This window comes from Agelaius tricolor, unplaced genomic scaffold (genome assembly GCF_023055355.1).
Source record: "Agelaius tricolor isolate 1412-34295 unplaced genomic scaffold, bAgeTri1.0.p SCAF_24, whole genome shotgun sequence".
In the NCBI taxonomy this organism is placed as follows: domain Eukaryota; kingdom Metazoa; phylum Chordata; class Aves; order Passeriformes; family Icteridae; genus Agelaius; species Agelaius tricolor.
This window is the reverse complement of record NW_027269284.1, coordinates 10,522,296-10,545,742: the sequence shown is the minus strand read 5'-3', so window position 1 is coordinate 10,545,742 and position 23,447 is coordinate 10,522,296. Positions and strand designations below refer to the sequence as shown.

The following is a 23,447-nucleotide window of genomic DNA, read 5'->3' as shown; positions in this document are numbered from 1 at the left end:
ACCACCAGCATGCTGTGCTAAATTTTAGGATTATTTTTTCCCATCAAAGAAATTAATGAGATTCATATGTTGTTTAGGATATTTTCTACACTGTGTTGAATTCCTACCTAAATTAAGGGTCATCTTAGACAGCCCAGTCATGCACTTGGGAGGGATGAGTGGTAGGCACAGGATTTAAGTGGATGTAAGTTCATGTGGAAGGGGGTTTTGCAAAACTGACTATCTTGTTCATCAGACCAGCAAGAACTACAAGAGATTTTACACTGTAAAATCTCTCAGCAGAGACCCCAGCTGCAGGTTGCTTACAGACAATCCTGCTTCTCAAACATCTGGGCAGCCCCAATTCTCACAGGATACAGCTCAAATTTTTTTTCTCAATTTTCAATTTCCAAGCAGGTTGTAAATCCTTTCCAAGGTCATGCATTTTTATTTGAGTATCCAAATTCTAAAGCTGCTTTGTTCACCATCTTTGTTTCCTGCAGAACAGAGTCTGCTGCTCTCAGCCCTGTCAGCTCTGGGCTTGATTTGTCTCCAGCAATTACCAGGAAGGTGGTTGCTATGCTGCACTAATGAAAAGAGCAACCATGTTTCCTTGAAGGCAGTATAAGCAAGCATAAATAAACAAATTCTTTGTGGTGTTAATAGTGTAAATGAGATATTATTGCACCAGAGAAAGTAAGATATTAACCCGTTTTAGAGGCCTGATAGCTATCAACCTTTCAACTTTCTATGCAGAGCTTAGCTTGAGATGGATAATGTTTTTTGGCAAATATTTATATTATGAGTTTTATAGAATTTTCTCCTTCATCTTGATGTGTCACATTTTTGTTGTGTTTGTTCTTGTTACCACACTTTTGGGTGGACATGGCCCAGGTTGCCCAGAGAGGCTGTGGCTGCCCCATCTCTGGAGAGCTCAGGGCCAGGCTGGATGGGGCTTTGAGAAACCAGTTCAGGGAAAAGTGGCCCTGCCCATGACAGGAGGGCTGGAACGAGATAATCTTTAAGGTCCCTTCCAACCCAAGCCATTGTATGGTTCTATGATTTTTCCAGTGATGGTCTGTCTCCACAATTTTGCTAGTTACTGTTACATCAATGACAGGTGCATAGATGAAGGTCCATGGGCAAAGCCAGGAACATAAGTTTTAATTAAAAAAAAGTCCTGTTATGTTGCACTGAACCTTGTCATCTCTGGTTCACTGAATTTAGCTCTAAGTGTGATTTTTTCTGAGAAGTGACTGTAGAAACTGTATCACACATTGTTGTGTTTGTATTTCGGTGACTTTGCATCAATTTTGTTCAGGATGCTGGAATTTTTTTAAAACCACCAGATATACCAATGAAGATTTGAAGGTCATGCTGTGTTTAAACTCATGTAACACCAATAAAAATGGCATTTCTGAGAAATGAAATCTCATTCACCCTACCAGCAAAGCACTTCAGTGTCTAGAGCAGGCTGTGCTATCAGGTTTTCCTGAAGTGCAAGTAAATCCATTCCACTTTCAACCTAAAATGCAATCTCTCAAAACAAACTTATGCTAAAATTATGAAATAGTCTTACAATATTAGCATTATGTATTGCATTAAGGTGGAAGACTTTGGTGATCATACTACCTCATCAAGTATGCAATCTTCCATCACTGTAACAAAATATGGGAATTATCTTGAAGAGTGACTAATGTAAAAATTCTAACCATATGTTATTACATATCTGTAGGTAGAGGGTGTTACTTTCTTGAATTATTCAGTGTCCTTTTAATAGATCTTAATATTTCTGGAAAATACTGAGCAATTTTTGCTAATGGCTGTAAGATGCTAACTTTTGTCTTGTTACTTGGTTAGGACAGAGATATATTTCTCTTTGGAGATACTGGGCACTGAAGACATTGGTCCAAGATGAATTGATGAACAAAATGAATGCAACATATTTTAAAGCAAACTTCTTTTTTGCTAGCTATTAAGTATATTTGGTGTTTTAAGAGGAAAAATTGAATACCACATTGTAAAAAGACATTAGTTGGACACACTGTAATTTCTTTTCTTATCTGATGTCTGATTCTGACTTAGCACACTACAAACTATTTTCCTTTTCTTCTCTCCTTTATTTTGCAGTTAACTTTGACCACTTTCAAATATTGCGGGCTATTGGGAAAGGGAGTTTTGGAAAGGTAAGAATCAACTTATTTTTAGCAGTTAAATCTCTAATAGGGAATACCTTTGTGTTTTTCTGTCTTGATTATGGTAAAAGAATAGGTTTTGTAGTCTTTTCCTTCATAAGGATGTCGTGAACGGCGGAAGAATTGCAGCACACAATATGCGTGAATGGCAAATCCCAACGTTTATTGAAAGCTCACACACATTTATATTGGTGTTAATGAAGCTTATGCATATTGCAAAAGCTGAGCTCATTATTGGTTAAAGCACACTTAGATCAACCACACCTACTTCTATGCTCTAATGATTATTTTGTTTCTATGTTTACATTCTTCTAGCTTCTCTACCTAGGCTATCTTCATTTTCTGGCAAGCGATTTTCTCCCCCATCTTCCCGTTTCAGTGAAGGTCACCATGACCTCTGTCAGTGATTGGACACTGGTTGCATAATCCCCAGCTTGTTTCCCCTATCCTTATCCAACGGTATCACATCGAAGTGGCCTTTCTCAGCTAGCTAATTATCCAAAAAGCTCTCTACATAAGGACATCTGGCCACCAGAATGAACTGTCTCTTCATTAAATTATTTCTATTATAATCTATTCACTAAAATTAATTGAGCCAAAGTTATTATAATAGTTAATTATTCCAAATGGAGATTAGCAGAATTTAGAAATCTGTCCTGGAAACAAAAATCAACAAAAAGGTAGGAGCAGACTACTTCTTTAGACAGTCCACCAAAGTGATCTTGTTCTTAACTCTCTGAGCTTATTTGTGTCTTTAAAATAATTGTAGTATTTTAAAGGTACTTTACATAGAATAAATCCTCTTGGCACTGTGTAAACTGACATACAATATCATTATGATCACTGAGTAAATGTTGGTTCAATTCAACAGGATTTTTCTGAAACAGAGAAGATTAATGGTTTGTTTACACTTGAGTAGACAACATTTCTTTCCTATAAATAGTGATTATGACAAGGTTTTAAATTTATAATACAAAGCCACATAGCCCCATATAATGCAAATACAAAGCCACAAAGTCAGGGAAAATACTATTTAAAAAATGTTAGAAACCACTTCTCACAGGAATAGATCTGAAGGTGAAATATAACTGATACTTGATCAGGTGACTGATGGAACAACAGCTGTCTAAATCTTGATTTCAATGATTCCTGAGTAAATGCCAGCTCAGTGCTGGTGAGGCACTTCTGTAGCCATGCATTAAGAACACACAAAGGATTTTGCTGGTTCTTGGCCTCCATGCAGAACAATGACTTTAATTTTAGAGAGGCCAGAAATACTTCTTGCAGAACAGCATGGTCCCTCATGGCACAGTCCTTATTCAATTCAGTAGTTTTCAGCAGAAACTGTCTTTGAGGTCAACAGGGGTATATCCTGCTTGGGCAAAAAAGTGCTTAAAAACCTCTTAAAATCAGGGCAGCAGAGATCTGTGATTGCTTATTATCACAGTACAGAGGTGGAATACCAAGTCAAACTAAATGAAGGTCCAAGAGTGCAAGTTATGTACAGGAAAAAAAATTAAAGACATATCCAAATCATGTTGACCCTCACAGAGGAAAAGCTACTTAGATCAGAGTTCAGCATTGTTGGTTTCAAGGTGCCTACTTCTGAATTCACTTGGCAAATTTTTAATATACAAAGAAAACTTGTTTCATCAGAATTTCTAACCTGCCCTCTTCCAATGTACTTGGAATCACTAGTGACTGGAATATGCTAAGCATAACTAGCGTAAAGGTCTTCCACAAACAAACACACAAACAAACAACAAACAAATTTTTGATAAAGACCAAAGCATAAGCAAAGAGCTGCCTTCACCTGCTTGGCAAAGCAAGGTCACTGAAGCCAGAAAGGCTCCTTTCAGGGTAGTGCCCTGCACGTCACTTGGGCACCACTGATCCCTGCCCTGCGCGCGCCTCTTTGGGAGTGCAGCAGACAATGCACCAGGTCAGTGCCAGGTGTGTCTGCACAGATAATACCCCAGGAAGGTCTGCATGTGCCCAGGAGTGTGGGAACTGCTCCATGAGTGGCCACACACATTCTGCCACAGCTTGCCCATGACTTGGCTTGAGCAGAAGAACAGCCAGCTCACGCAGCCAGCTCAGCTGTGGCTGAGATGGTCCTAGCAGGCTCAGACCTCACCTCCTTCATCTGCCCCTAGAATGGGGAACCTGAGCTCTCAAAGGACACCTTTGAAGTGAGACTGTTTGTTTCCAGAAAAAAGAGCATGCTTGTGGCTTCTCTTCTCTCCCCAAGCCTTTCCTACCCTCCTCAAAACTGCTGTGGTGTATTTTTTCCTGAAAAATATTCAACAGTGTCTAGGAGACTGCACCTGCTCTTAAGGTGTCCCTAAGAAGGATTGGGTACAGAGGCAGCAGCTGAAAGCAGGGTGGCCACTTCTCAGAAAGGACGAGAACTTGAGATACAAAGTATTTGGTACCAAATGGCCTAGGAGTTCCTGTGACAGCAAATGTTGTGACTGTGAATTGAAAAGGCCAAAGGCAAGGCAGGGAGCTGATTTCTGACCAGCTGTGGGGACAGATCCCAGGTGCTGAGGCAGCCAGCCCCAGTGGAGGAGCTGAGTGCTGAGCATCACCTTGAGCTCTGTGCACACGAGTGAGCTGAGCAGCACAGAGGCTCTGCCATACCAGATGCCTCCTGCAGCAATATCCTGCACAGGTTGCTGTGGCAACCAGAGTAATTTAAGAAATATTGAGAGAGAGAGAGACAGAGATATTGTACCAAGAGCAATAAAATAAAAAAATAGAGCACGTCTTAAAACATCCTATTTCTCTCAGAAAACAGAAAAGGCCACAGAGGAGCCATAAAGGAAGCAGGCAGTTTAGGAAAGCGTGGCACTGAACAGGGTGTTATACACTGCAAGATGCTAGAGCACAGCAGACCCCGAGCAGGAAACACCCTGCAATAGAGATTAACAGTCTTGCATCCTTTTTTGACATTTTCTGCTGCCAGGTACTTCCAGAAGGACAATAATAGGAAAAGTTGCCAGCAACACGGCTTCTAAATGAACAATAAAGGCAGGACTGACTCACAGAGATAGACATTTGAAATGGTGACTGATTTACCATGTTGTGCTTTTGGCTATGTTATAATAGGTCATTTTAAAATGGGCTTCTTTCTTTCCCTTGCCCATGGAAGGAAAAACAAGGTGATTTGTCAGAAGCCTGTACTCATCTGGGAAAAAGAAAGCTGTTACACCAAGGACTTTCCTGTTGCATTTGACAACTGCAAAATAAGGATTTAAGTTTAGAGGGAACTCATACTTTAAACTTGTTCTCTCTTACGCAACTCCATTTTCACCAATACAGATTCCCCAAAGCAGGGAACCATACTCATATAAACCTGAACCTTATAAACAAGAACCATACTCATATAAACCTGTAAAAAAATTAGATATTTCTAGAAATGTCATAGAAACATTCACCACTTTCCTGAGTGCCATGCAGAAGAGTGGATCAAAATCAACCAAGCCTTCAAAAAGCAGGCTTGTTTTATTTTCCTGTACGATGTGAAAGGGAGAGGGCTCCTTTGCAAGGGCAGAGACAGTAGAAACAGGGACATAAGATATGTTTGAAGTGCTTGTGTGTCCTGCTTAATCTGGCTATTTTTTTTTCACTATTGTTATATGTAGAGCTATCACTCTTCTCAAACAAAATATTGCAAAAAATTATATATTTGAAGATCATCCAATAAGTACAAAACCAACAAGGATCGAAATACAAGAATTCTCATTGTCCTTTACTGCAACAATAACCACATAATTGCAGGGTTACTGCTGCACAATAATTTGTATTCAGGTGTAACAACTAGTTCTCAGAGATATTATAGTAACAATTTTCTCTGACTTCTCTGTTCTTGGGAGCAGTTATATTAAACAATCTAACATCCTTAAATTGAATTCAAATTATAATTTCAAGGTACAAACTCTCTCCTGTTTGTCAAAATGCTGAGACACAAGACTTAGTTCTGATTAATTTGGTTGAATAAAACAGTGACTTCCTGTGATGAAGTAAAATTGAAATTACAGTGGTGTAAACCAGATGGGAGCCCAGAATCATGTCTGCACTGATTGAGGGTACTTTAGTAAATAGTATGCAAAATACTTCAGAAAAAAATATGCTTCTATCCTAAAAGCAACATAACACACCACTGCAGAATATTAATATTGTTTGACAGTATTATGACCTGTTTTTTAGCTTCAGTTAATATGAACGGATACTAAGCAGATGCTTTGACTGCTCCAGATGTCATGCTTTGCTCAGGGGAATCTGGGAATGAATCTCCCTATTTAAAGAAAACCCCCTGGCAGCCTAAAGACATCCATTCTCCAGCCTCTTTGAGTAAATCTTGCCAGCCCTGCTTGTAGGCTGAGACTATGAGAACCAATTTTTCAGAGCACAGGGGTAGGACAGACAAGGGAGCAGTATTTCAGGCAGATGCTCAACAGCAGGTCCATCAATTCCCATCTGGAGTGCATCTGATTTCTGTCTTGTAGCCCTCTGTGCTGGGTGAGTGCCACAGCCCCTCTGCTGGGCTGGGGCTCCTCCTGGCAGCCAAAGCTGCCCCATCCCATCTATGGAGTGAGATGTAAAATATCCTACAGCAGCATGGGTGAGTGAGCAGCCCAGCTTCCAGCTCTCCACCCAGCAGTGGCCTCATGCAGAGGTTCTTCTGGCTGTGGGTTTGCCTCTCTCCTCCTTTATCATCTGTTGTGAAACCACATCTTGTGGCAGTCTGAGAGGTCTAAGTACTCCTGTGCTAAATTTAGACCAGAATTGACACTAAGTGCACCTTGTTCTTTCCACACCATGCACATAGCAGCTGTAAGTCTCTTCTAGTGGGAAACAGGAAAGATCTGTGTTTTGCAGCAAGTCTAATATTTCAGCCATCGTTGTCTTTTCTCTGGGAAGGACTTTGTGGAAGCTACCCACAGTTGCTCTCTGCCAACACAGCATTGTGCAGCTTCCTTCAGCAAGCTTCTCTGTTTTTTGCATGTGAAATCAGAGGAAATCCAAGAAGGTAGTTTAGAAGTGGGCCACAGCACATGTTGCTCTTGAAAAATGAAGATTAGCCCTGCAGCCATAATCTATTGGCTTCCTTCCCCAGATTCTGAGGGAAAGTGGCCCCAAGTCACTCTCTGGTCAAATTTCTTCTAACCTGATAGGTTTTAAGACAACTCACTGTTACCTTCTACCAGAAATAACAAAAGACACCACCCTGTGTTAACAACTAAGATACGTAAAAAAAAAACCTTTAGAAAGGGAATATTTTCACAGCAGATTTTTAAAAATAGCACTATACCCTTCCAGAGAAAATTAATGGGGCTCATAATGCCTGCCTTTAAACATGTACCACACAGATGCCTATATCCAAACTGGTAATCTACAGCCTCTTTAGGGGACATTAGAGGGAAACCATTCCAGGTACAGAGATAGCCCCCTGTACCTGTTTAGATCCACACCTTATGGAGATGGTTGCTGTCCTTCTCTACTGACTATGAAGCTGGATAGTTGTTGAGTTCAGAACACATATTTGCTCTGAATCATCACACTGTCTGGCCTTTGGTAAATGATATTCACAGAAAAATGGAGAGTGTGAGTGTCACAGGCTTCCATACTGATCCATGTAAATAAGGCAGTTCTGCACAGACTTTCATCATAATGAGTCATCACAGAATTTTTTTGTTGAGGCTCCAGAGCACCTGTTTATCCCTATTTAAAAATTGCTCCTTTGGAACAAAAAACCCCCAGCTTAAACATTTTCTATTAAGACTGCACATGTGAGAAGGGCTCAAGGGCTTTTCTTTTCTTTCTTGCTTTAGTGGAAAGTTTCAATCCATTGCTGTCCTGCTCAGGAGAAGAGCTGACAGCCAGCAGGTAGATGTGCCAGGGAGGATCTCCAATACAATCCAGTGCTGTCATAGCAATGTCAGGCATTTTTCAAAATAACATCAACATGGATGCAGGTTGTGTTTCCTGATTTTTAGTAGGAAGTAGCTTCATTATATTCATTAAAATCCTATTGATTTTGTAACCGTGTTAAAGCATTTGTGTAGGTACACATTGCTAGAAAATGTTTACTATCATTCTGCTCTGAAGCTGTGTGTTAGGCAAGCTTTTACCAACAACAGAAGGTCTGTTTCAGCTGTGCTGAACACCCTTGTCTTTACTGCCAGGTAAGAGAGCTGAGTGCCTTCTGGAGTCCCAGCAGCATTGCAAAACTGGTTTACATTGCATATTTTGGTGCTACATATGATCTTGGTTTGCCACATTGGTCAAACCTGTAATTCTCAAACCCATTCTCTCAGCAGTCTCTCACGTCAATCCTTCAGTAGGGAGGCTTTTAATGTAATGGACTAGGAAGCTTCTGCAAACACCTAACTCTTGGCCAAGTTGTACATGAAAATCATGATGCAAACTAATGCACATGGCTGAATTTCTGGACTTAGGTTCTGAGCTAAAATCCCCAAATGTTGCACTTTATACTGTGACTTGCTAAATTGAACTCTCCACATATTCTAAGACAGGATGTCAGGATTTGCCCCTGAAAATTCTGCTTATGCTTTTGAAGGACCTGTGGGAGCTTGAAAAATTCATTTTCATCCCCACTTTTCCCACTCTGTTTCAGCTCGATCCCACTTGCTACTTTTTCTTCCTCCAAAAGGCCAAAGACAATTCTCCATTGTTCCACAGCCAGGGTTCTTTCCATATAAATGTGAACCTTTAGTTATCTTAAGAGCATCAACAGTTTTCAGATCTTTCATAAATGTCCAAGGTGCAAAATGTAACAAAACTTCTGTACTCAGCATGGTGCAACAATTAATGGGCTCATAACAAAATGTTACCATCCCTGATTTCCTTAATAGCAGAACATCTCCTGATACTAGGAAAGGTAATTAGAAACACTGCTTAATCATGCCTTATATGTTAAAGGTACTCTATTAACTCCTCTATTTGGAGTAGATTTGTGCTCAAGGACACATTTTATGAAAATAGAATTTCAGAGGAATAGACATGGTTTGACTTCACTGGCCCTGTTCCTCCCAGCTTCAGCTGTGGGAAGTTGCCTTAGTTACTCCTGATTATTCCTAAATATCGGGTGCATAAATTCCTTAAACTTATGTCAGTCACAAAGGATTTCTTTTTGGCTGCCACTGTGTTGTAATCTGATCTCTTAACATGAATTTATGAGGGTGTAGTATAAATTTTGGTGTGTAAAATACGGGAGCATGTATTTGCGCGTGTATGCGTATGTATTTAAATGTACAAATAAAAAAATAATGCCCACACCAAGTGAATCCAGAATACCTTTGAACTTAGACACTGCAGGCCTGGGATGCCTAAATAAGATGTTTCCAGTACATTCAGAACAATTATGCATTTCTCTGTTGCCAAAAATTGTACTTAACCTGATACTTGGTTGTGGTGGTTGTGCCAGTCTCCAGCTCCATTCTCAAGGTAAAATACCAGACAAAAAGAAATCCAGAATTCCTATGGAAGTTCTCTTGACTAAGATTTTCTTCATGCATTTGCATTATTTGGCTTTTGTCAAAAAAAAAAAAAAAAAAGATAAAGTAAAAGCATAGACATTTACTGCCAGAGACTAAATAATTGTAATGGTCTCTTGTGAATTCAGAAATATTATGATGAATACCTGTATAAAAATTCTTTTCCTTTCAACAGTAATTAAGGGAGCTTAATTCTGATATTTAGGTGAAATATTGAACCTTGGGAATGCAGGCAAGGTTTATGATGCAATAATCAAGATGTGAGTATTGACTTGTAGGAATGAGGACAATGACTGAGCATTTTCCTAGGCAGGAGGCAGTAATTTCTCTGAATAATTAAATAGCCTGTGATTTCAGCCATTGTAGCATATTACTCTCAGCTTTAGCATGTAAGTTCTGAAAGTTATGATATTTTTCTGGGTCCCCATTTCCTCTTATACAGGGTAGGGTTGGGTTTTTGTTAATTTTTAATTAGAATCTATTACAAAGAATCCTGCAGAGCTGTGAAGTGAACTTACTGAATGTGTTACTCAGTTGTAATATCCAGATCTGAATTATTGAAATATCATTAAAGATATTTAAATTGTGACTTTTTTCCAAAGTCACAATTGAATTCACTTTCTCAAGGTGTCAACATTTTTCTTTTACTTTGATTCCAATTAGGTGTGCATTGTACAGAAGAGAGACACCAAGAAAATGTATGCCATGAAGTATATGAATAAACAGAAATGCATTGAGAGAGATGAAGTCCGCAATGTTTTCCGGGAGCTGCAGATAATGCAAGGCCTGGAACATCCCTTCCTGGTCAATCTGTGGTAAGAAAATCATTCAAATGCTTTCATGGAGCTCTCATTTCCTCCTTGTTGCTGAATCAGTTCAGAATATGGAAGGCTGGAAAGCTGAAAACAACAAAAGATTTTTGGTGACTTCCTTTGTTGAAGGTATTAGGTTTCACAGGGAGTTTTATTTTTCATTAATATTTTTAAGGTGTCTTTTTTAATTGAAATATTTAAATATCATATTCATCTGTTCATTTCTGCTTTCGTTTCTCTCCAAATTGTTACAACACTGTGTTGAAATGTGTTTCCTGTCCCATTTGTGTTTGACAATACCTGGACTAAACCTCTCTAATAAAACTGAGGAATATCAAATGTTATAAATGAGTAAATCTGTAGCCAAATTTACAAAAATTTAACAGACATTTATTAGATCGAATAACAAAAAAAATAGAGAATTTTGAAATCCCACCACAGCCAAGACAGCGTCAGCCCCGGGTGCAGCCGCTGGGTGACCTTGGGCTCCTGCTGACAGAGTGACAGCGTTGCCCCTCAGGTTCACCCCAGTGCTCTTCACAGCCAGCTTATATACAGTTTATTCTGCCTGAGGCAGAAATGACCACATATTTCTTTGTGTCCCCTTGCATGTAAAGTTGAATCCATACATGTGCAGGAACAGACAAAGACAGTGTCCAAGACCCGGACAAGTGTCTGAGTACCCAGGCAGAAGATGTATTCACATGGAGTAGGTGATGCCAGCTCCTTGAGTACTGTAGATTTAATCAGTCCAGGTGCATGGTCTTGTGAGCTTCTGAGACATTCCATTAATCATCTCCAGGAAGGTCCAGATGATATCTTCCAAATGCTGGTGCCAGAGGAAACCCCCTCTGATAGCTCCAGTCTGTCCTATTCAGATCTGGTATTGTCTCTGCGTTGTCCGGAATCGGTTACAATGTGCATAACTCCATTCCCGGTCAGACTTAGCTCATGGCCCAGGGCTTCCCCACTCATACAGTAACAGGTTTGATATTATCTTAATGGGTAACAGGTTTGACATTATCTTAACAGGTTTGATATTATCTTAAGGGGTAACAGGTTTGATATTATCTTAACGCAGGGAATTGGTTATAATGTGAATAGAATGCTGTTCCCGGCCAGAGTAGTTACAAACATAGGTTTGATTTTCTCCTAATATTTTATACATACATATATCTATTTTATCTATATCTATTTTTATATATCTTTTATCTATTTATCTATATCTACATATATCTATCTACAGCATGAATTATCTCTATTATATATAACATCAAATACAACCATTATTTTCTTTTTTAAAGTTGATTCAGAGAAAATTCAAAACTCAATTACTCTCCAAAAATTACTGTCACAGGACAACAGAAAAGTGCCTTTTTGTCACCTAGAATTTCCCTTCTCCATGCTAGACACAATCTTTTGGTCACACATGACTGTGAGAAAATGCTGGTCAAGCAATGACTAGCTTCAACTACATCAGCAGCTCAAAATATTTGCTGGCTCTTATGAGGTGTGATAATACTTGCTGCCTTCTGTAGTGATAGTGGTAATGGGATGCAGAGTTTTCCTCCTTATCTAATGACGTGTATCAGTCAGAAAATGAAAAGGTGGAGGGGACATAAACCCCATTACAATATGAAAATTATTCAGTCTGGGAATAGCTTGATTGGCTGCAGATGGCTACATTGCACATTGATCTTGTGTTTTTGAGTTTTAGCTGTCTTACTTGAGGTCACTGCCCAACCTACAATGTTCTGCCCATCCCTTAGCTCACTCTTGGTGCCAGGTTAGCACCTTTTACAAATTAAAAGCCAAATTGTGTTCTGTCTTGAGTGAACACAGCTTTAGTATAATTGTACTCTGATAGAAAGCATTTGAACCCAAAATTGATTCCAAATTAGGTCCAAAAGGACCTAATTATATAAATACATATGTGTTCTTCACTTGATATGAATGATCTGAACTAATCTAATACCTTGTTGAAGGCTTAAAAAAATTACATCATTGTGACGGCAATACAAAACTTTCCCAGTATATTTTCCAAGGTTCCAGCAAGCTGGGATTTCTTTACCAAAGCTATGGTATATATATATATATCTGTGCTTAGGAGCCTGTGGAGTTCTCTGTTATGCATTTGTCTACCTTTCTTTAAATCCCACAATCTTTTGTTCTTTAATAGGAGGTGTGGAAGTTTCCACTGTGTAACTCGACACTGCACAGAAACAGTCATAGGTTAATGTGATCTGAGAGATAAACATAGCAGTGCTGAAAGACTGAAGATCAAATATTTATTGTGAAAGAAAAAGAATGCTAGATTCCCATTACTGAGTAATACTCAGATGATAAATATTCTTTCACATTTTCTTTTTCCATGCCAAAGATTAAACTTGAAATAAGCAATACCTTAAAATGCACTGGGCATTATGATGCCTTTTATCCTTCCTACACTTCTAAGATACCATCACAGGATATCAAGACTCAAATGTAATACTATATGTGTGTATGAGAAATGCAGAAAATGAAAGAGAAATATAGTACTCTAGAGTTACAAAACATTTCAGGCAAACAGGACACTATTCAAGATGCTTCAATGCACTAACAATGTTTTATATTTGATGTCTCTAGCAATGGTTATAGTTGACCAATCCATCTACAAGCACTGATCTCTTCACTCTCCTGACTGGGGACAGGATTTGAGGAAATGTCATGAAGTTGGGGCAGAGAAGGTTTAGGTTGGATAGCAGGAAAAGGTTCTTCACCCAGAGGCTGGTTGGGCACTGGAACAGCTCCCCAGGGAAGGGGTCACAGCACAGCCTGACAGAGCTCAAGCAGCATTTGGCCAATGCTCTCAGACACATGGTGGGACTCTGGGGTGTCCTGTGTAGGGCCAGGAGTTGGACTCAATGATCCCTGTGGGTCCCTTTCAACTCAGGGTGTTCAGTGGTTCTGTGATTTTGTATGAGGCTCTACTGACATTCAGGGACTCAAAATAATACAATTGGAATTGTAGAAATTAAAAAAAATACTTTCATTGACCCTTATTATTTTGACCTGAAGTGCTCACCTCAAACACTTCAATTCAAATGTCTGGTGATTCAAAGATCTGACTCCAGAGCGAGCTCCTGAACTGCTGGAGAACCTGTATTTCACCCTGGGACAACAAAGGGAAATCTTGAACCTGAACCTTCCCAAAATTAATCTAGTCTACCCTGAATAACTCTTTCCTTGCATCAGGCTTAAAATATGTTTCTATAAAAAATTAGCCTTGAACAATCCTAAGTTAATTTAAATGAACTTGTGATATATTTCTGGAGTGTCTACACTTGCAGGCTGCAGTAGAATTTTCCGGACCTCTGATTTCTCTATCTCAAATTTCAGCTGAATTTCAGGATATTCTACACATTATCTTCAAATAATGACTTTTGTTATTGAACTGCAACAAAGGCAAAGAACAAAAATCATAAATGATCCATGAATAATGGTCACATCTGTTCAAGCCATATGAAGCTTTTAAACATATTAATTATATTTCATTTATTTAATATTTGAAACTAAATTTTTATTTCTACCATGGGAAAAGAAACACTGCATGTATGAATGGAATAGTCATTAAATATTTTGTTCCCAGAAATAATTTCTTAAAATAACATTTTCATTGATTGTTGGTGAACTAGAACTCTGTTTAATGTATTTCTACTTGCAGTTTAGATGCAATAATGATTTGCATCAAATTACATTGTAGTTACAACTTAGATGATTGGCATGAATCCATGAGTTTTCCTCCTGAGAGTCAATTCCTGACACACTAATGGAAGGAAACAGTTGAATCTGCATTTCTTCTGTAGTAATCTCAGCTAGATTAGTTTCATTTTTCAGACTTGGATTTTGCTGTTTTGTTGATGGCACTGTAAATGTACAAAGGGACTGTAACAGGAACAACTAAGCCTGGATTGTTTCAGAAACTGGAATATTAATCTAACAATTAACAGCAATGTGTATGGGGAATTAGACAACTTCAGCTTGTTTAAATGCCAAAGTTCTTCTGGCCTAGTCTCTCTTTCCAGGTTCTATCACATTCTCTTAGGATTCATATCAGTTTTTTGAAATCCTGTCTGAGGTAAGATTTTGGTGACTAAACTCCTGAAATTAAAATATTTTTATTTTTCATAAATATAATTTTCTGTAAGAATAATTTCAGTGTCCTATTTTTTTTTCATTGTGATGAATTGAAATTAAATCCTACATCTTTCAATTTAAAATGTCAAATCCTAAATCAATATTGAAAAGTATATTTGGAGGAAATTCCATCATGATAAGCTTTTCATGAGTTTGTGGTACTTTCCCTGATGTGAGCAGCTGATTTTCAAAAGTTTATCATCTGGATTTCAAAATAAAATTAAAATAGTAATAAACCTCCTAACAACTTCTTGAACATATTAATCTTTCTTTGAGAAATTACATCACCAAAAATAAAAGCTGGCAGTATAAGAGCAAACATGAATACTGGAAAGTCCTTTAGTTTTTCATGATGACTGAAGAAAGTAATGAGATGTGTGTATACAATCCTTCATCAGTTAAATTCTTGTGGAGAGAAAAAGAAGAGGAAAGAAGGTAAATGTTCTGTGGTGGGTGGTTCTGCTGCATCTATCACTAACCACAGCTTACACAAGAATACAGAGAAGCTCATATAAAACAAGGGTAGCATCTCAACTCTGAAAGATCTCTATTAAGCCTTTTGAGGCTCATGCATCTTCTCTGAGCTTTATTAAATTTAACTTCACAATCTCAACTTATAAATCACATTATTTGAAGTATGAACTGTCTTTCATAACATCTGACACAGAAGGAATCATTCTTCCGTAAATGCTCATAAAAGCTTGGAGGATAACAGTGTTTTTCAGGAAGGGTTTCGGGTTGATTTATAACCTTCATTTTAGAAATGAAATTGAATAAATGCTTAAAGCCACTTTTATCACCATTAGAGGCATTTCTGATAATAGAGATTCCTTCTTAAAATAAAATGCAGTCCTGTTTTTTATCACACCCTTTTTTTTTGTCATGGGTATTTCAAGCATAGATGAAGATGAATGGGCTGTAGAAATGTCAGCTGCCAACTTGGTCCCACCTTGAGTCTGTTCCTCTCTAATATTCAGCCCTTTCTCCATGTTCATCCTTCCCCAGATATCTGAGTGTCTCCTGGCCAAGATAAGTGGTGTTTCTGAAAGTATTCATCTTTTAAACACATTTTTTACAACAGGCATTAGGACTGAGCTAAGAGCCAGGTTACTTGCCAGGTACCAGTGCAGGCAGATTTGGTAATATGTGATTTGTCCTCAGTCATGGAGAGATATTTGAAGCATCCCCTGGCTGCTCTTAAAACAACATGGCTTACCACAATAGACAGATTTTTTTCCTCAAAAAAAAATCATGTGTCAAAGTGGTTTCTATGCTGATGAGGAACTGAAAAAAATGAAAAGAATTGGACCGTTTCTCAAAAGTTTTGAAACATTGATTTTATTTTTAATAGCCTTGCAAAAAATTTTTAACTTGCCAGAACATTTTCTAAAGCAACAGAGGGAGAAGGATAACCATTTTCTTTTTTCAACTTATAGGTAATTTTCCTGGTATAGACAAAATAGTATGTTTAATTTATTTAACAAGCCATGAAGAAGTGTTAGCTGCATTCTCTGAGTGGCTATATACTGTGATGTATTTTTCTTCTCACTTATCAGTCTTTGGAAATTGCATGTGTTCCATGACAGAAGTACATTACTGTTGCAGCTGCAGTAAGACTAAGTTTCAAATCCAGTGAAAACTGAAGAACACACATTGCAGCAAAAAAGTTCATGGACTTCTAAGTTCATCTAATAGCCCAACATGTCTTCAAAAGAAAGAGGAGATAAAAAAGAGAAAAAAGGATTCTGGAGACATGAAATTATTTGTTCAGTCTCAAGTGTTGGGTGGGTTGCTCAATGTACACATATATACAGACACACAACTGGAAATTAGCACTTCCCTGTGAAAGGTGCTCTTTCTAGAGTATTTTGGGAGCAAGGTCACCGTGGACTGCCCCATAGCATGGCTTTGCTCCTCAGGCTGGTATCAAAATGTACATAAATCTACAAACTTAGGGAAGCAAGAACACCTGACCAAGTGTTTTACTGCTGGGTGGAGATGAAAATGACCAGCCAAAGAGCACCAATTACCTATCAGAGACCAAAGCAACGAGAAGAGGTGGGTTAGGTCCATCTCAGGTGAGCTTGTTTAGTGGCTGTGATCTTGTGGCTGTTTAACTTGCCTTGATATAGGTGGTCTAATGTAGAATGAAAAGACTTTATGGGGGGATTCAAAATTTCTTTTCTGACATATGTTGTGACTGGTTTTCTGAGCTTCATGAGACACCACAATAAAGGCTGTGACTAAAGTTCATGATCTAACAGAATAATTGCATTCTGGGTTTGGAAGGGAGCAGTGGGGTTGTGTTGTTTCCTGCTAGGACCCAGGCTGGGTGTTTGCAATTGGCCTGACAGCCCTGTGAGCAGTAAGAAATTCTGATGAAAAGGAAAGGTAAACTGTACTGATGTCCGTCTGTCCCTGTCATATTTTCTGAAAAATCCCTTTGCCAGGATTTCTTCTCCTGGGAAGATGAGAAGCCTCAGAGAAAAATCAATATTTTCTCATTTGCTTCTCCCTGTTTTGCTGCTATGGAATGTGGCTGGAGATTTTTTACCATCAGGTGCATGCTTGATTGGTTTCATGTGAATTGTTTTTACTTAATGACCAATCACCATCAGCTGTGTCAGACTCTGAGGAGTCAGGCACGAGTTTTTCATGATCATTCTTGTTAAGCCTTCTGATGTGTCATTTCTCTTTGTTTAGTATAGTTTTAGTATAATATAATATAATATAATATAATATAATATAATATAATATAATATAATATAATATAATATATCAGCCTTCTAAGAACATGGAGTCAGATTCACTCATCTCTCACCTCGTCCTGGGGACCTCACAAACTCAACATCTGTCTTCATGGTATGTGGTGGATTCAAAAAATTCCTGACCCACATTTTCAGTTTTCCTGGCGAGTAATGAAGGTGCTTAATGATCTTTGCTCTCTGGCTTATGACTTGGAGCAGCTGGGTACAACCAGAGAGCAAAGACTTCAGTGTCATCCTCACTGGCTGTGTCTATACCAGTAACACAAAACTTGGTATCCTCTCTGGGCTCTCAAACCCAGTATTTCATATTGCAAAATATTTCTAGGCTCACTCCCAGCCTCACTGTGGGCTGGGGCATGAGCACCATCCCAGAGGAGCCCAGGTGCAGCCAGGCTGTTCCCAGAAGGTAGGAAACCTGCACACCCTGTCCCTGGTCCCTGGGAGCTGACCAGGAACAGAATTTTCTGTGCCATTTGGGCATTATTGATGCAATGTGTGTTTCTTACTTTTGTGAATTTAGCTGAGGTCATGAATGCCAGGCTTGTAATCCTGGTCCTTTCCAGATATTTGACAGTGTCTAAGTTTCTTTTCCAGCCAAGAAAAGATTGTAAATCAAGGGAGGAAGATATATTTAGAATCTTGCACAGATCTTAGATGGGTGAATTATTTTTGCTAGAGATGAAACAAAGGGTAAGTAACTTTCTCAAATAGCTAGATTAATTCATCACTGCATTAATATTAATCTGAAATAGGTGAAGATATTGAAAAAGACTGAAAATTTTTCTGTTCTCTAGAGACTTAGAAGAGATAATGATGGAGGAAAAAGGGCAGAGAAAGATGATGAGGCAGTAGGAAGGGTAAGATAATTGGAAGAAAAGAGTATAGAATAGATTTGACTTGAGTTGCAAATGTTCAGGATATTATTTCTAGCTGTGGAAATTACATTGGACTCAACACTTCCAGCTGGTGACCTCTGGATGTTTTTGCTAAATGAATGTTAGTTGTAACATCATGACCAACTGATGAAAGCGTGATCCAGCAGTTATTTATTTTTTGTGCTGATTTTAATAACCTAAGATAACAATTGACAGTATTGGGACACAGTCTGGATAAGTGTTATTCTGGTGACTAATTGTTTCCTGTGAGAAATTGCTGTCACCTTGAAATATATATATTTGGGCTCAACTTTAATACATTCCTCTTAAAAGTGAGAATTGGCCTTTGGCACAGTTTAAGTTTTGATCTTTTTTGCATTAGAAACTGCTGCACGAGATATTTCATCTCCTGTGTGTCTCTCTGCATCCTGGGACCCTTAGGAGTGTGCCTTCTGCATCATTCTTACTGACACACATGCTTTATTTGCTGACCCTGAGAAACTTTTCTCACAGAAAGCTTTCTCTGCAAGAGGAATCTTATTATAAATATTGATAAATATCGAACTGCTGGGAAAAATAATCCCTTCTGTTCTAAAAATTTTCATTTCCAGCCATGTTCCTCTTATGAATTTGCAATTCTTACCTTGTTTGTCCTTTGCAGTGGGGCAGCTGCTCCCCAAAGCAGACCCTCTTGAGCTTGGAGGGAGTCGTGGCCACATCTCACGTTTGTGGTGCAGAGAGCAGCAGAAATCCTGTGCACATTTATGGCAGGAATGAGTGTTGTTCCTTTTAGGCAGATGCAGAGCTCCAGTGCTGTGGCAGGGGTATTCTCAAGAGAGCACGAGAGCAGGGTTTTGGTGCTGTCAATCTAATGCAATGTGAAATAAAGAAGAAAAGCACTTAGATTTTGCTTCAGACTCCTCAATTGCCACTTTTAGCAAGCAGTGCTTTTTTTTTTTTTTTCTTTATTTTTTCCATTCTATGCTTTAAAGGTTATGAATGCCAAACACAATAGCTAGAGTGTGCAATTAGACTGATAGCCAAGGTCCTGTAGGTAAAGTGGTTTTCTGACAGAGTGCTGAGTACATCATGTAAATCTACAGTATTCAGTCAGGATCAACTCTTACCTATGCTGTGGAAACTGGGACTGCAATCACCCTCTAGTAAAGGCTCTGTTAAATGTAGATTGCACAAGAGGTAGTTCAGTGCTGTGTTAACAAAGCCCAGCCACAGTGGAATGGCCATCAGAGGCAAAACTGTCTTGGATGCAGCTGTAAAATCATCTCAAGTAGGTGGTCATTGCAGAATAGGAATGAGTCCTTAACACTTGCTCTGCAAAACTTTGGTACTGAACAGATCCTACAGATACACAGCTAGTCTGAAAGTGTTACAGCTGTAACATTTATAGAAACTGTAACATTTATAGAAACTATAGAAAACCTGATTTGATTTTCAATATATTTGTGATTTTAGTCATGATGCTTTTTTGTTCAAACCAGACAAAACACATAGGGGAATTCCTTTTTATTTATAACAGGCTGAAGCAAAAGTCAGAGTAGTGATACTAAAAATAAAACCAAAGCCCCAGTGGAACTTGCAGGAGATATCAAAATAGTGGTAATTGAATATCTATGTGCTTCAGGTGACATGTTATCTCTCCAAGTAATATTTCCTTTTTGTTTCTGCAAGGATGTCAAGGATATTTTTCAAGTTCCAAGTATTAAAAGTTGGGGATGATTTTTTCCAAAGGACAGAACAGAAGCCAAAAGCTTGCATATAAGGGTAAAAGAGATGTAAATACATGATTAAATAATAATTATAAAAATCCTGAGTGCAAGGCACTTTAAAATGTCCATTGTTAGAATTGTAACAGAGTGAATTAAAAATGGAAAATAGTGCAATTAAACCCAAGCAGGAAATTCTGTAATGCATTAATTTTGCCTGCTTAGGAGAATCTTTGCTTTAACTCATTAAAATTTATCAAAGCTTTTATTAATTTAAAAGTCAACTACAGATTTTTACAGCATAAGTGCACTTTTAATTCCATTTTATTGAACAAAAATTATATTTATTGTACTTGTAAAGTGCAGTGAGAACCTGATACTAAGACTTGAGAAAATTATTAATGGCATCCTGTTTCAAGATTAATGACAGTTGTGCAGTGTAAAGTTCTAATGAGAGGAGGATCACTCTCATGTTTCATAAGTACATGACACATAAGGGAGGATTTAAGGTTCCTTTTCTGTGGTGATGTACATTTTACAAATTAGCATCCAGAACAAAGAAAAGTTATGAAGATGACTATTTAAATTCCTCTGCAAAATGGATATGGCCAGTAGGAAAATTACTTCTGCCAATCAAATTCTCTCTAACTACCTGAACCAGAATTTATTCTGGGTGCAGAGAGCGAATTCTTTCTTACAAAAGCTGAGATGGTGGGATTGAACCTTGTTGAAAAATGAGTAAGTGAAATAGACCTAATAGAGAAAATTCTTGTTCTTGACCATAGGTTTCAGAGCCTCACCTTTCACCCAGACTGGGAGAAGGACAAGAGGAAATACAGGTGCAAACAAAAATGGCAATGGGCCTGGTGAGAATGTGAACTGTGGGCTGAAAGGAGAAGGCATTTTTCTCCTTCAGTGGTATAGAATCTAACCTAATTAGAAAGTGTAACCAATATCATAAATCAGATTCTTCAAGGTCTGGACTTTCTTTACTGATATTTGGAAATAAAGCAGAAGAGAAAATAAGGTATTGTTTCTTGTCTCTCCAATGAAAGAAATATTAACTGTAGATTTCTGTGCAGTTTGCTCTTTCTGTGGAAGTGGAAAACTCTGAAAAATTTTTTAAAAATAACCAAATATGTTGTAATATTTGTTCATCTTAAACTAGAGCACTTGAAATTCTCTCTTGAGGAAAATGTCCTTTATTTGAAGAAAATATTCAAAACTTAGCTATTCCTTCATGGAGAAAATTTGGTAATTGATAAATGATCAAATGATATGATAAAAAAGAACAGGAACTTTCCCATTTAAAAGGAATTTTAGGAGTTAAGCTTCATAACACACTAAAAAAATGTAGAGATATAATTAGAAGTGAAGATATTGACATCAAAGAAGAATAAAATACGTTATGCTGGTCTCAAGTATTATCCTTTTCATTGTTGTTCATTGCTCAGTCAATGGTGACATCTGCAGCCTTGGCAGTAGAGTACTGCATTCCTAAGGGAAGGATGAGCATGGCTTCTTTCCAGTCACTACAACAGCTCTGTGGAACTGACAGGGAGGACAATTTCCAGTTCTTGTCCCAGCTTTACTGATGATCCAGGTTCATGTGGTGAGCACCTGCATATTTTTGCTGGGTCTGGGAAGTCTGATGCAGCAACACCTTCCATCCCTCTTCAGCCATGGTGGAGTTGTTGCCTGCATTTCTGCAGTCTTTAGCAAATTATGGTTTGGGCCAAGCTACCTGCAGTGGTCCTGTCTCTCCTCTAAAAGTCAGTGGAATAGGGTGTATGACAAAGTCCCTGTGAAAGAATAATGACAGAACTCTGATTGTGATCCATATTTAGGATCACTAAATTGCAGAATGGTACTAATGAAGGGTTTTCTAGCATTTGTTCAAGTGGAAAGTGGAATTATAGTTGCAATGAAAATTGACACTAGCAATTAGCATAAAAAGATATAAGAATGATAAGGCAGTCTTTTAAAAAGCAGTGACGCATGGAAAATACCACTGTGAGTGTCTGGAATCACAGAGCACAGGGTGCCTTTGGGACTAGCTCTGAGGTGACAGCCTCATGCATGTGGTGCTACCAAGAAATGAACAGCCCTTCCTCCAAACAGCAAGTAAAAATCTGTTTGACCATTGTGCACCTCAGCAGCCTGAGGCAGCTAAACAGCACAACAGGATCCATTCAGACTAACAGGGAAAAAAAATACTCTTAGAACTCTCTAATAAAATTCAGTGCTGAAGAAGACTTTGCACTTTTCTGCTGGCACTGCATTTTCAGCAAGCTTGTATTTAAGTTTCCTTTGAGCTCTTAAAAGAACTCCACACAGTGTCTGTCTGTTCCTAATCAATCATGATAGGGATTTTCCTGCTTGGCTAGGTCTGTCACTCACTTGTGACATACAGAGAAATACTTGCTCAGATGTATCCCTGTGTTTCCTCTGTGGCTGGAGGAAACACGTATTTTTTATTTACCTCTCTTCTTCTATTTTCCTTTCTGTAGATAATGCAAGAAAATCTTATGACCTTTTCAATAGGGTTTGATATGCCAACTTCAGGATGGCCCATCAATAAATATAGAGCTGCCTGTGGTTCTTTCTTTAGCTGTCTATTTAGTACAACTGATGCCACGTGCACAGTATCTGCATAACTAGTGGCAATGGTCGATACTCCCAATTCAGAAGAAATTTATTTTAAAATATTATCACAACCTTTGACAAGTATAGCCTGCTTTAATGGCATCCTATATTCATTTTTCTGTACCTTTTCTAATGAACAGTTTCATTTCACACTTTTTTTTTCTTTTATCTCTCTAACTTGTGAGACAACTGAAAACCTTTTGTCACCGAGGCTCTTGTGCTCTCCTGGTATGTCTGTGCTCTTTCCCAGGGACAAGAGAAAAAGAAGACCCTCCAGATTGTTGTCCAGCTTCTGTCTAAGTAGGAAATCCTGGCTGAACAATGCCTCTACAGCCTTGCAAGCATGACTTTGTTATAAGCTATGGAGCACAAGAAGCTAAGGTTGCTGTCAGTGGCTTTGGAGTGGTGGGGCTGTCAGACACGATGAGGCTGGGGAGCAGTGCTGAGCACAGGAGGGACCAGGAGCCATGGCTCAGCCTCTCAGCCTGCCTGACAGCACGAGGCAGCTGGAACCAGGGTCCTGTCACTGCCACTGACAGACAACTTGGTGCACATCAGCACAAATCTATATGCTCAAACACTTTTTTCCCTGTTTAATCAATTGTGTGTGAAGTGATTCAGTTTAACATTGGGCAGAGCCTTTGTTTTATTCATTCATAACTCTCAGAAGAAGAGGATGGATAGTTATAATGAAATTAAATTAGTGTGTCCAACAGGCATCTCCTTCCCTGAGACATGGTGGGTTTTGT

At 38.5% G+C, this 23,447-nt stretch overlaps 1 protein-coding gene across 2 annotated transcripts in view; it reads left to right on the top strand.

The window, feature by feature from the left end:
- Nucleotides 1-23,447, top strand: part of STK32B (serine/threonine kinase 32B) — a 157,917-nt gene that overhangs the window by 26,924 nt on the left and 107,546 nt on the right. For both annotated transcript variants that reach the window (XM_071447318.1, XM_071447319.1), the window contains exons 2-3: nt 2,110-2,165; nt 10,361-10,512. In XM_071447318.1, coding sequence (XP_071303419.1) covers nt 2,110-2,165; nt 10,361-10,512 — 208 coding nt within the window. The remainder of the gene's footprint in view (nt 1-2,109; nt 2,166-10,360; nt 10,513-23,447) is intronic.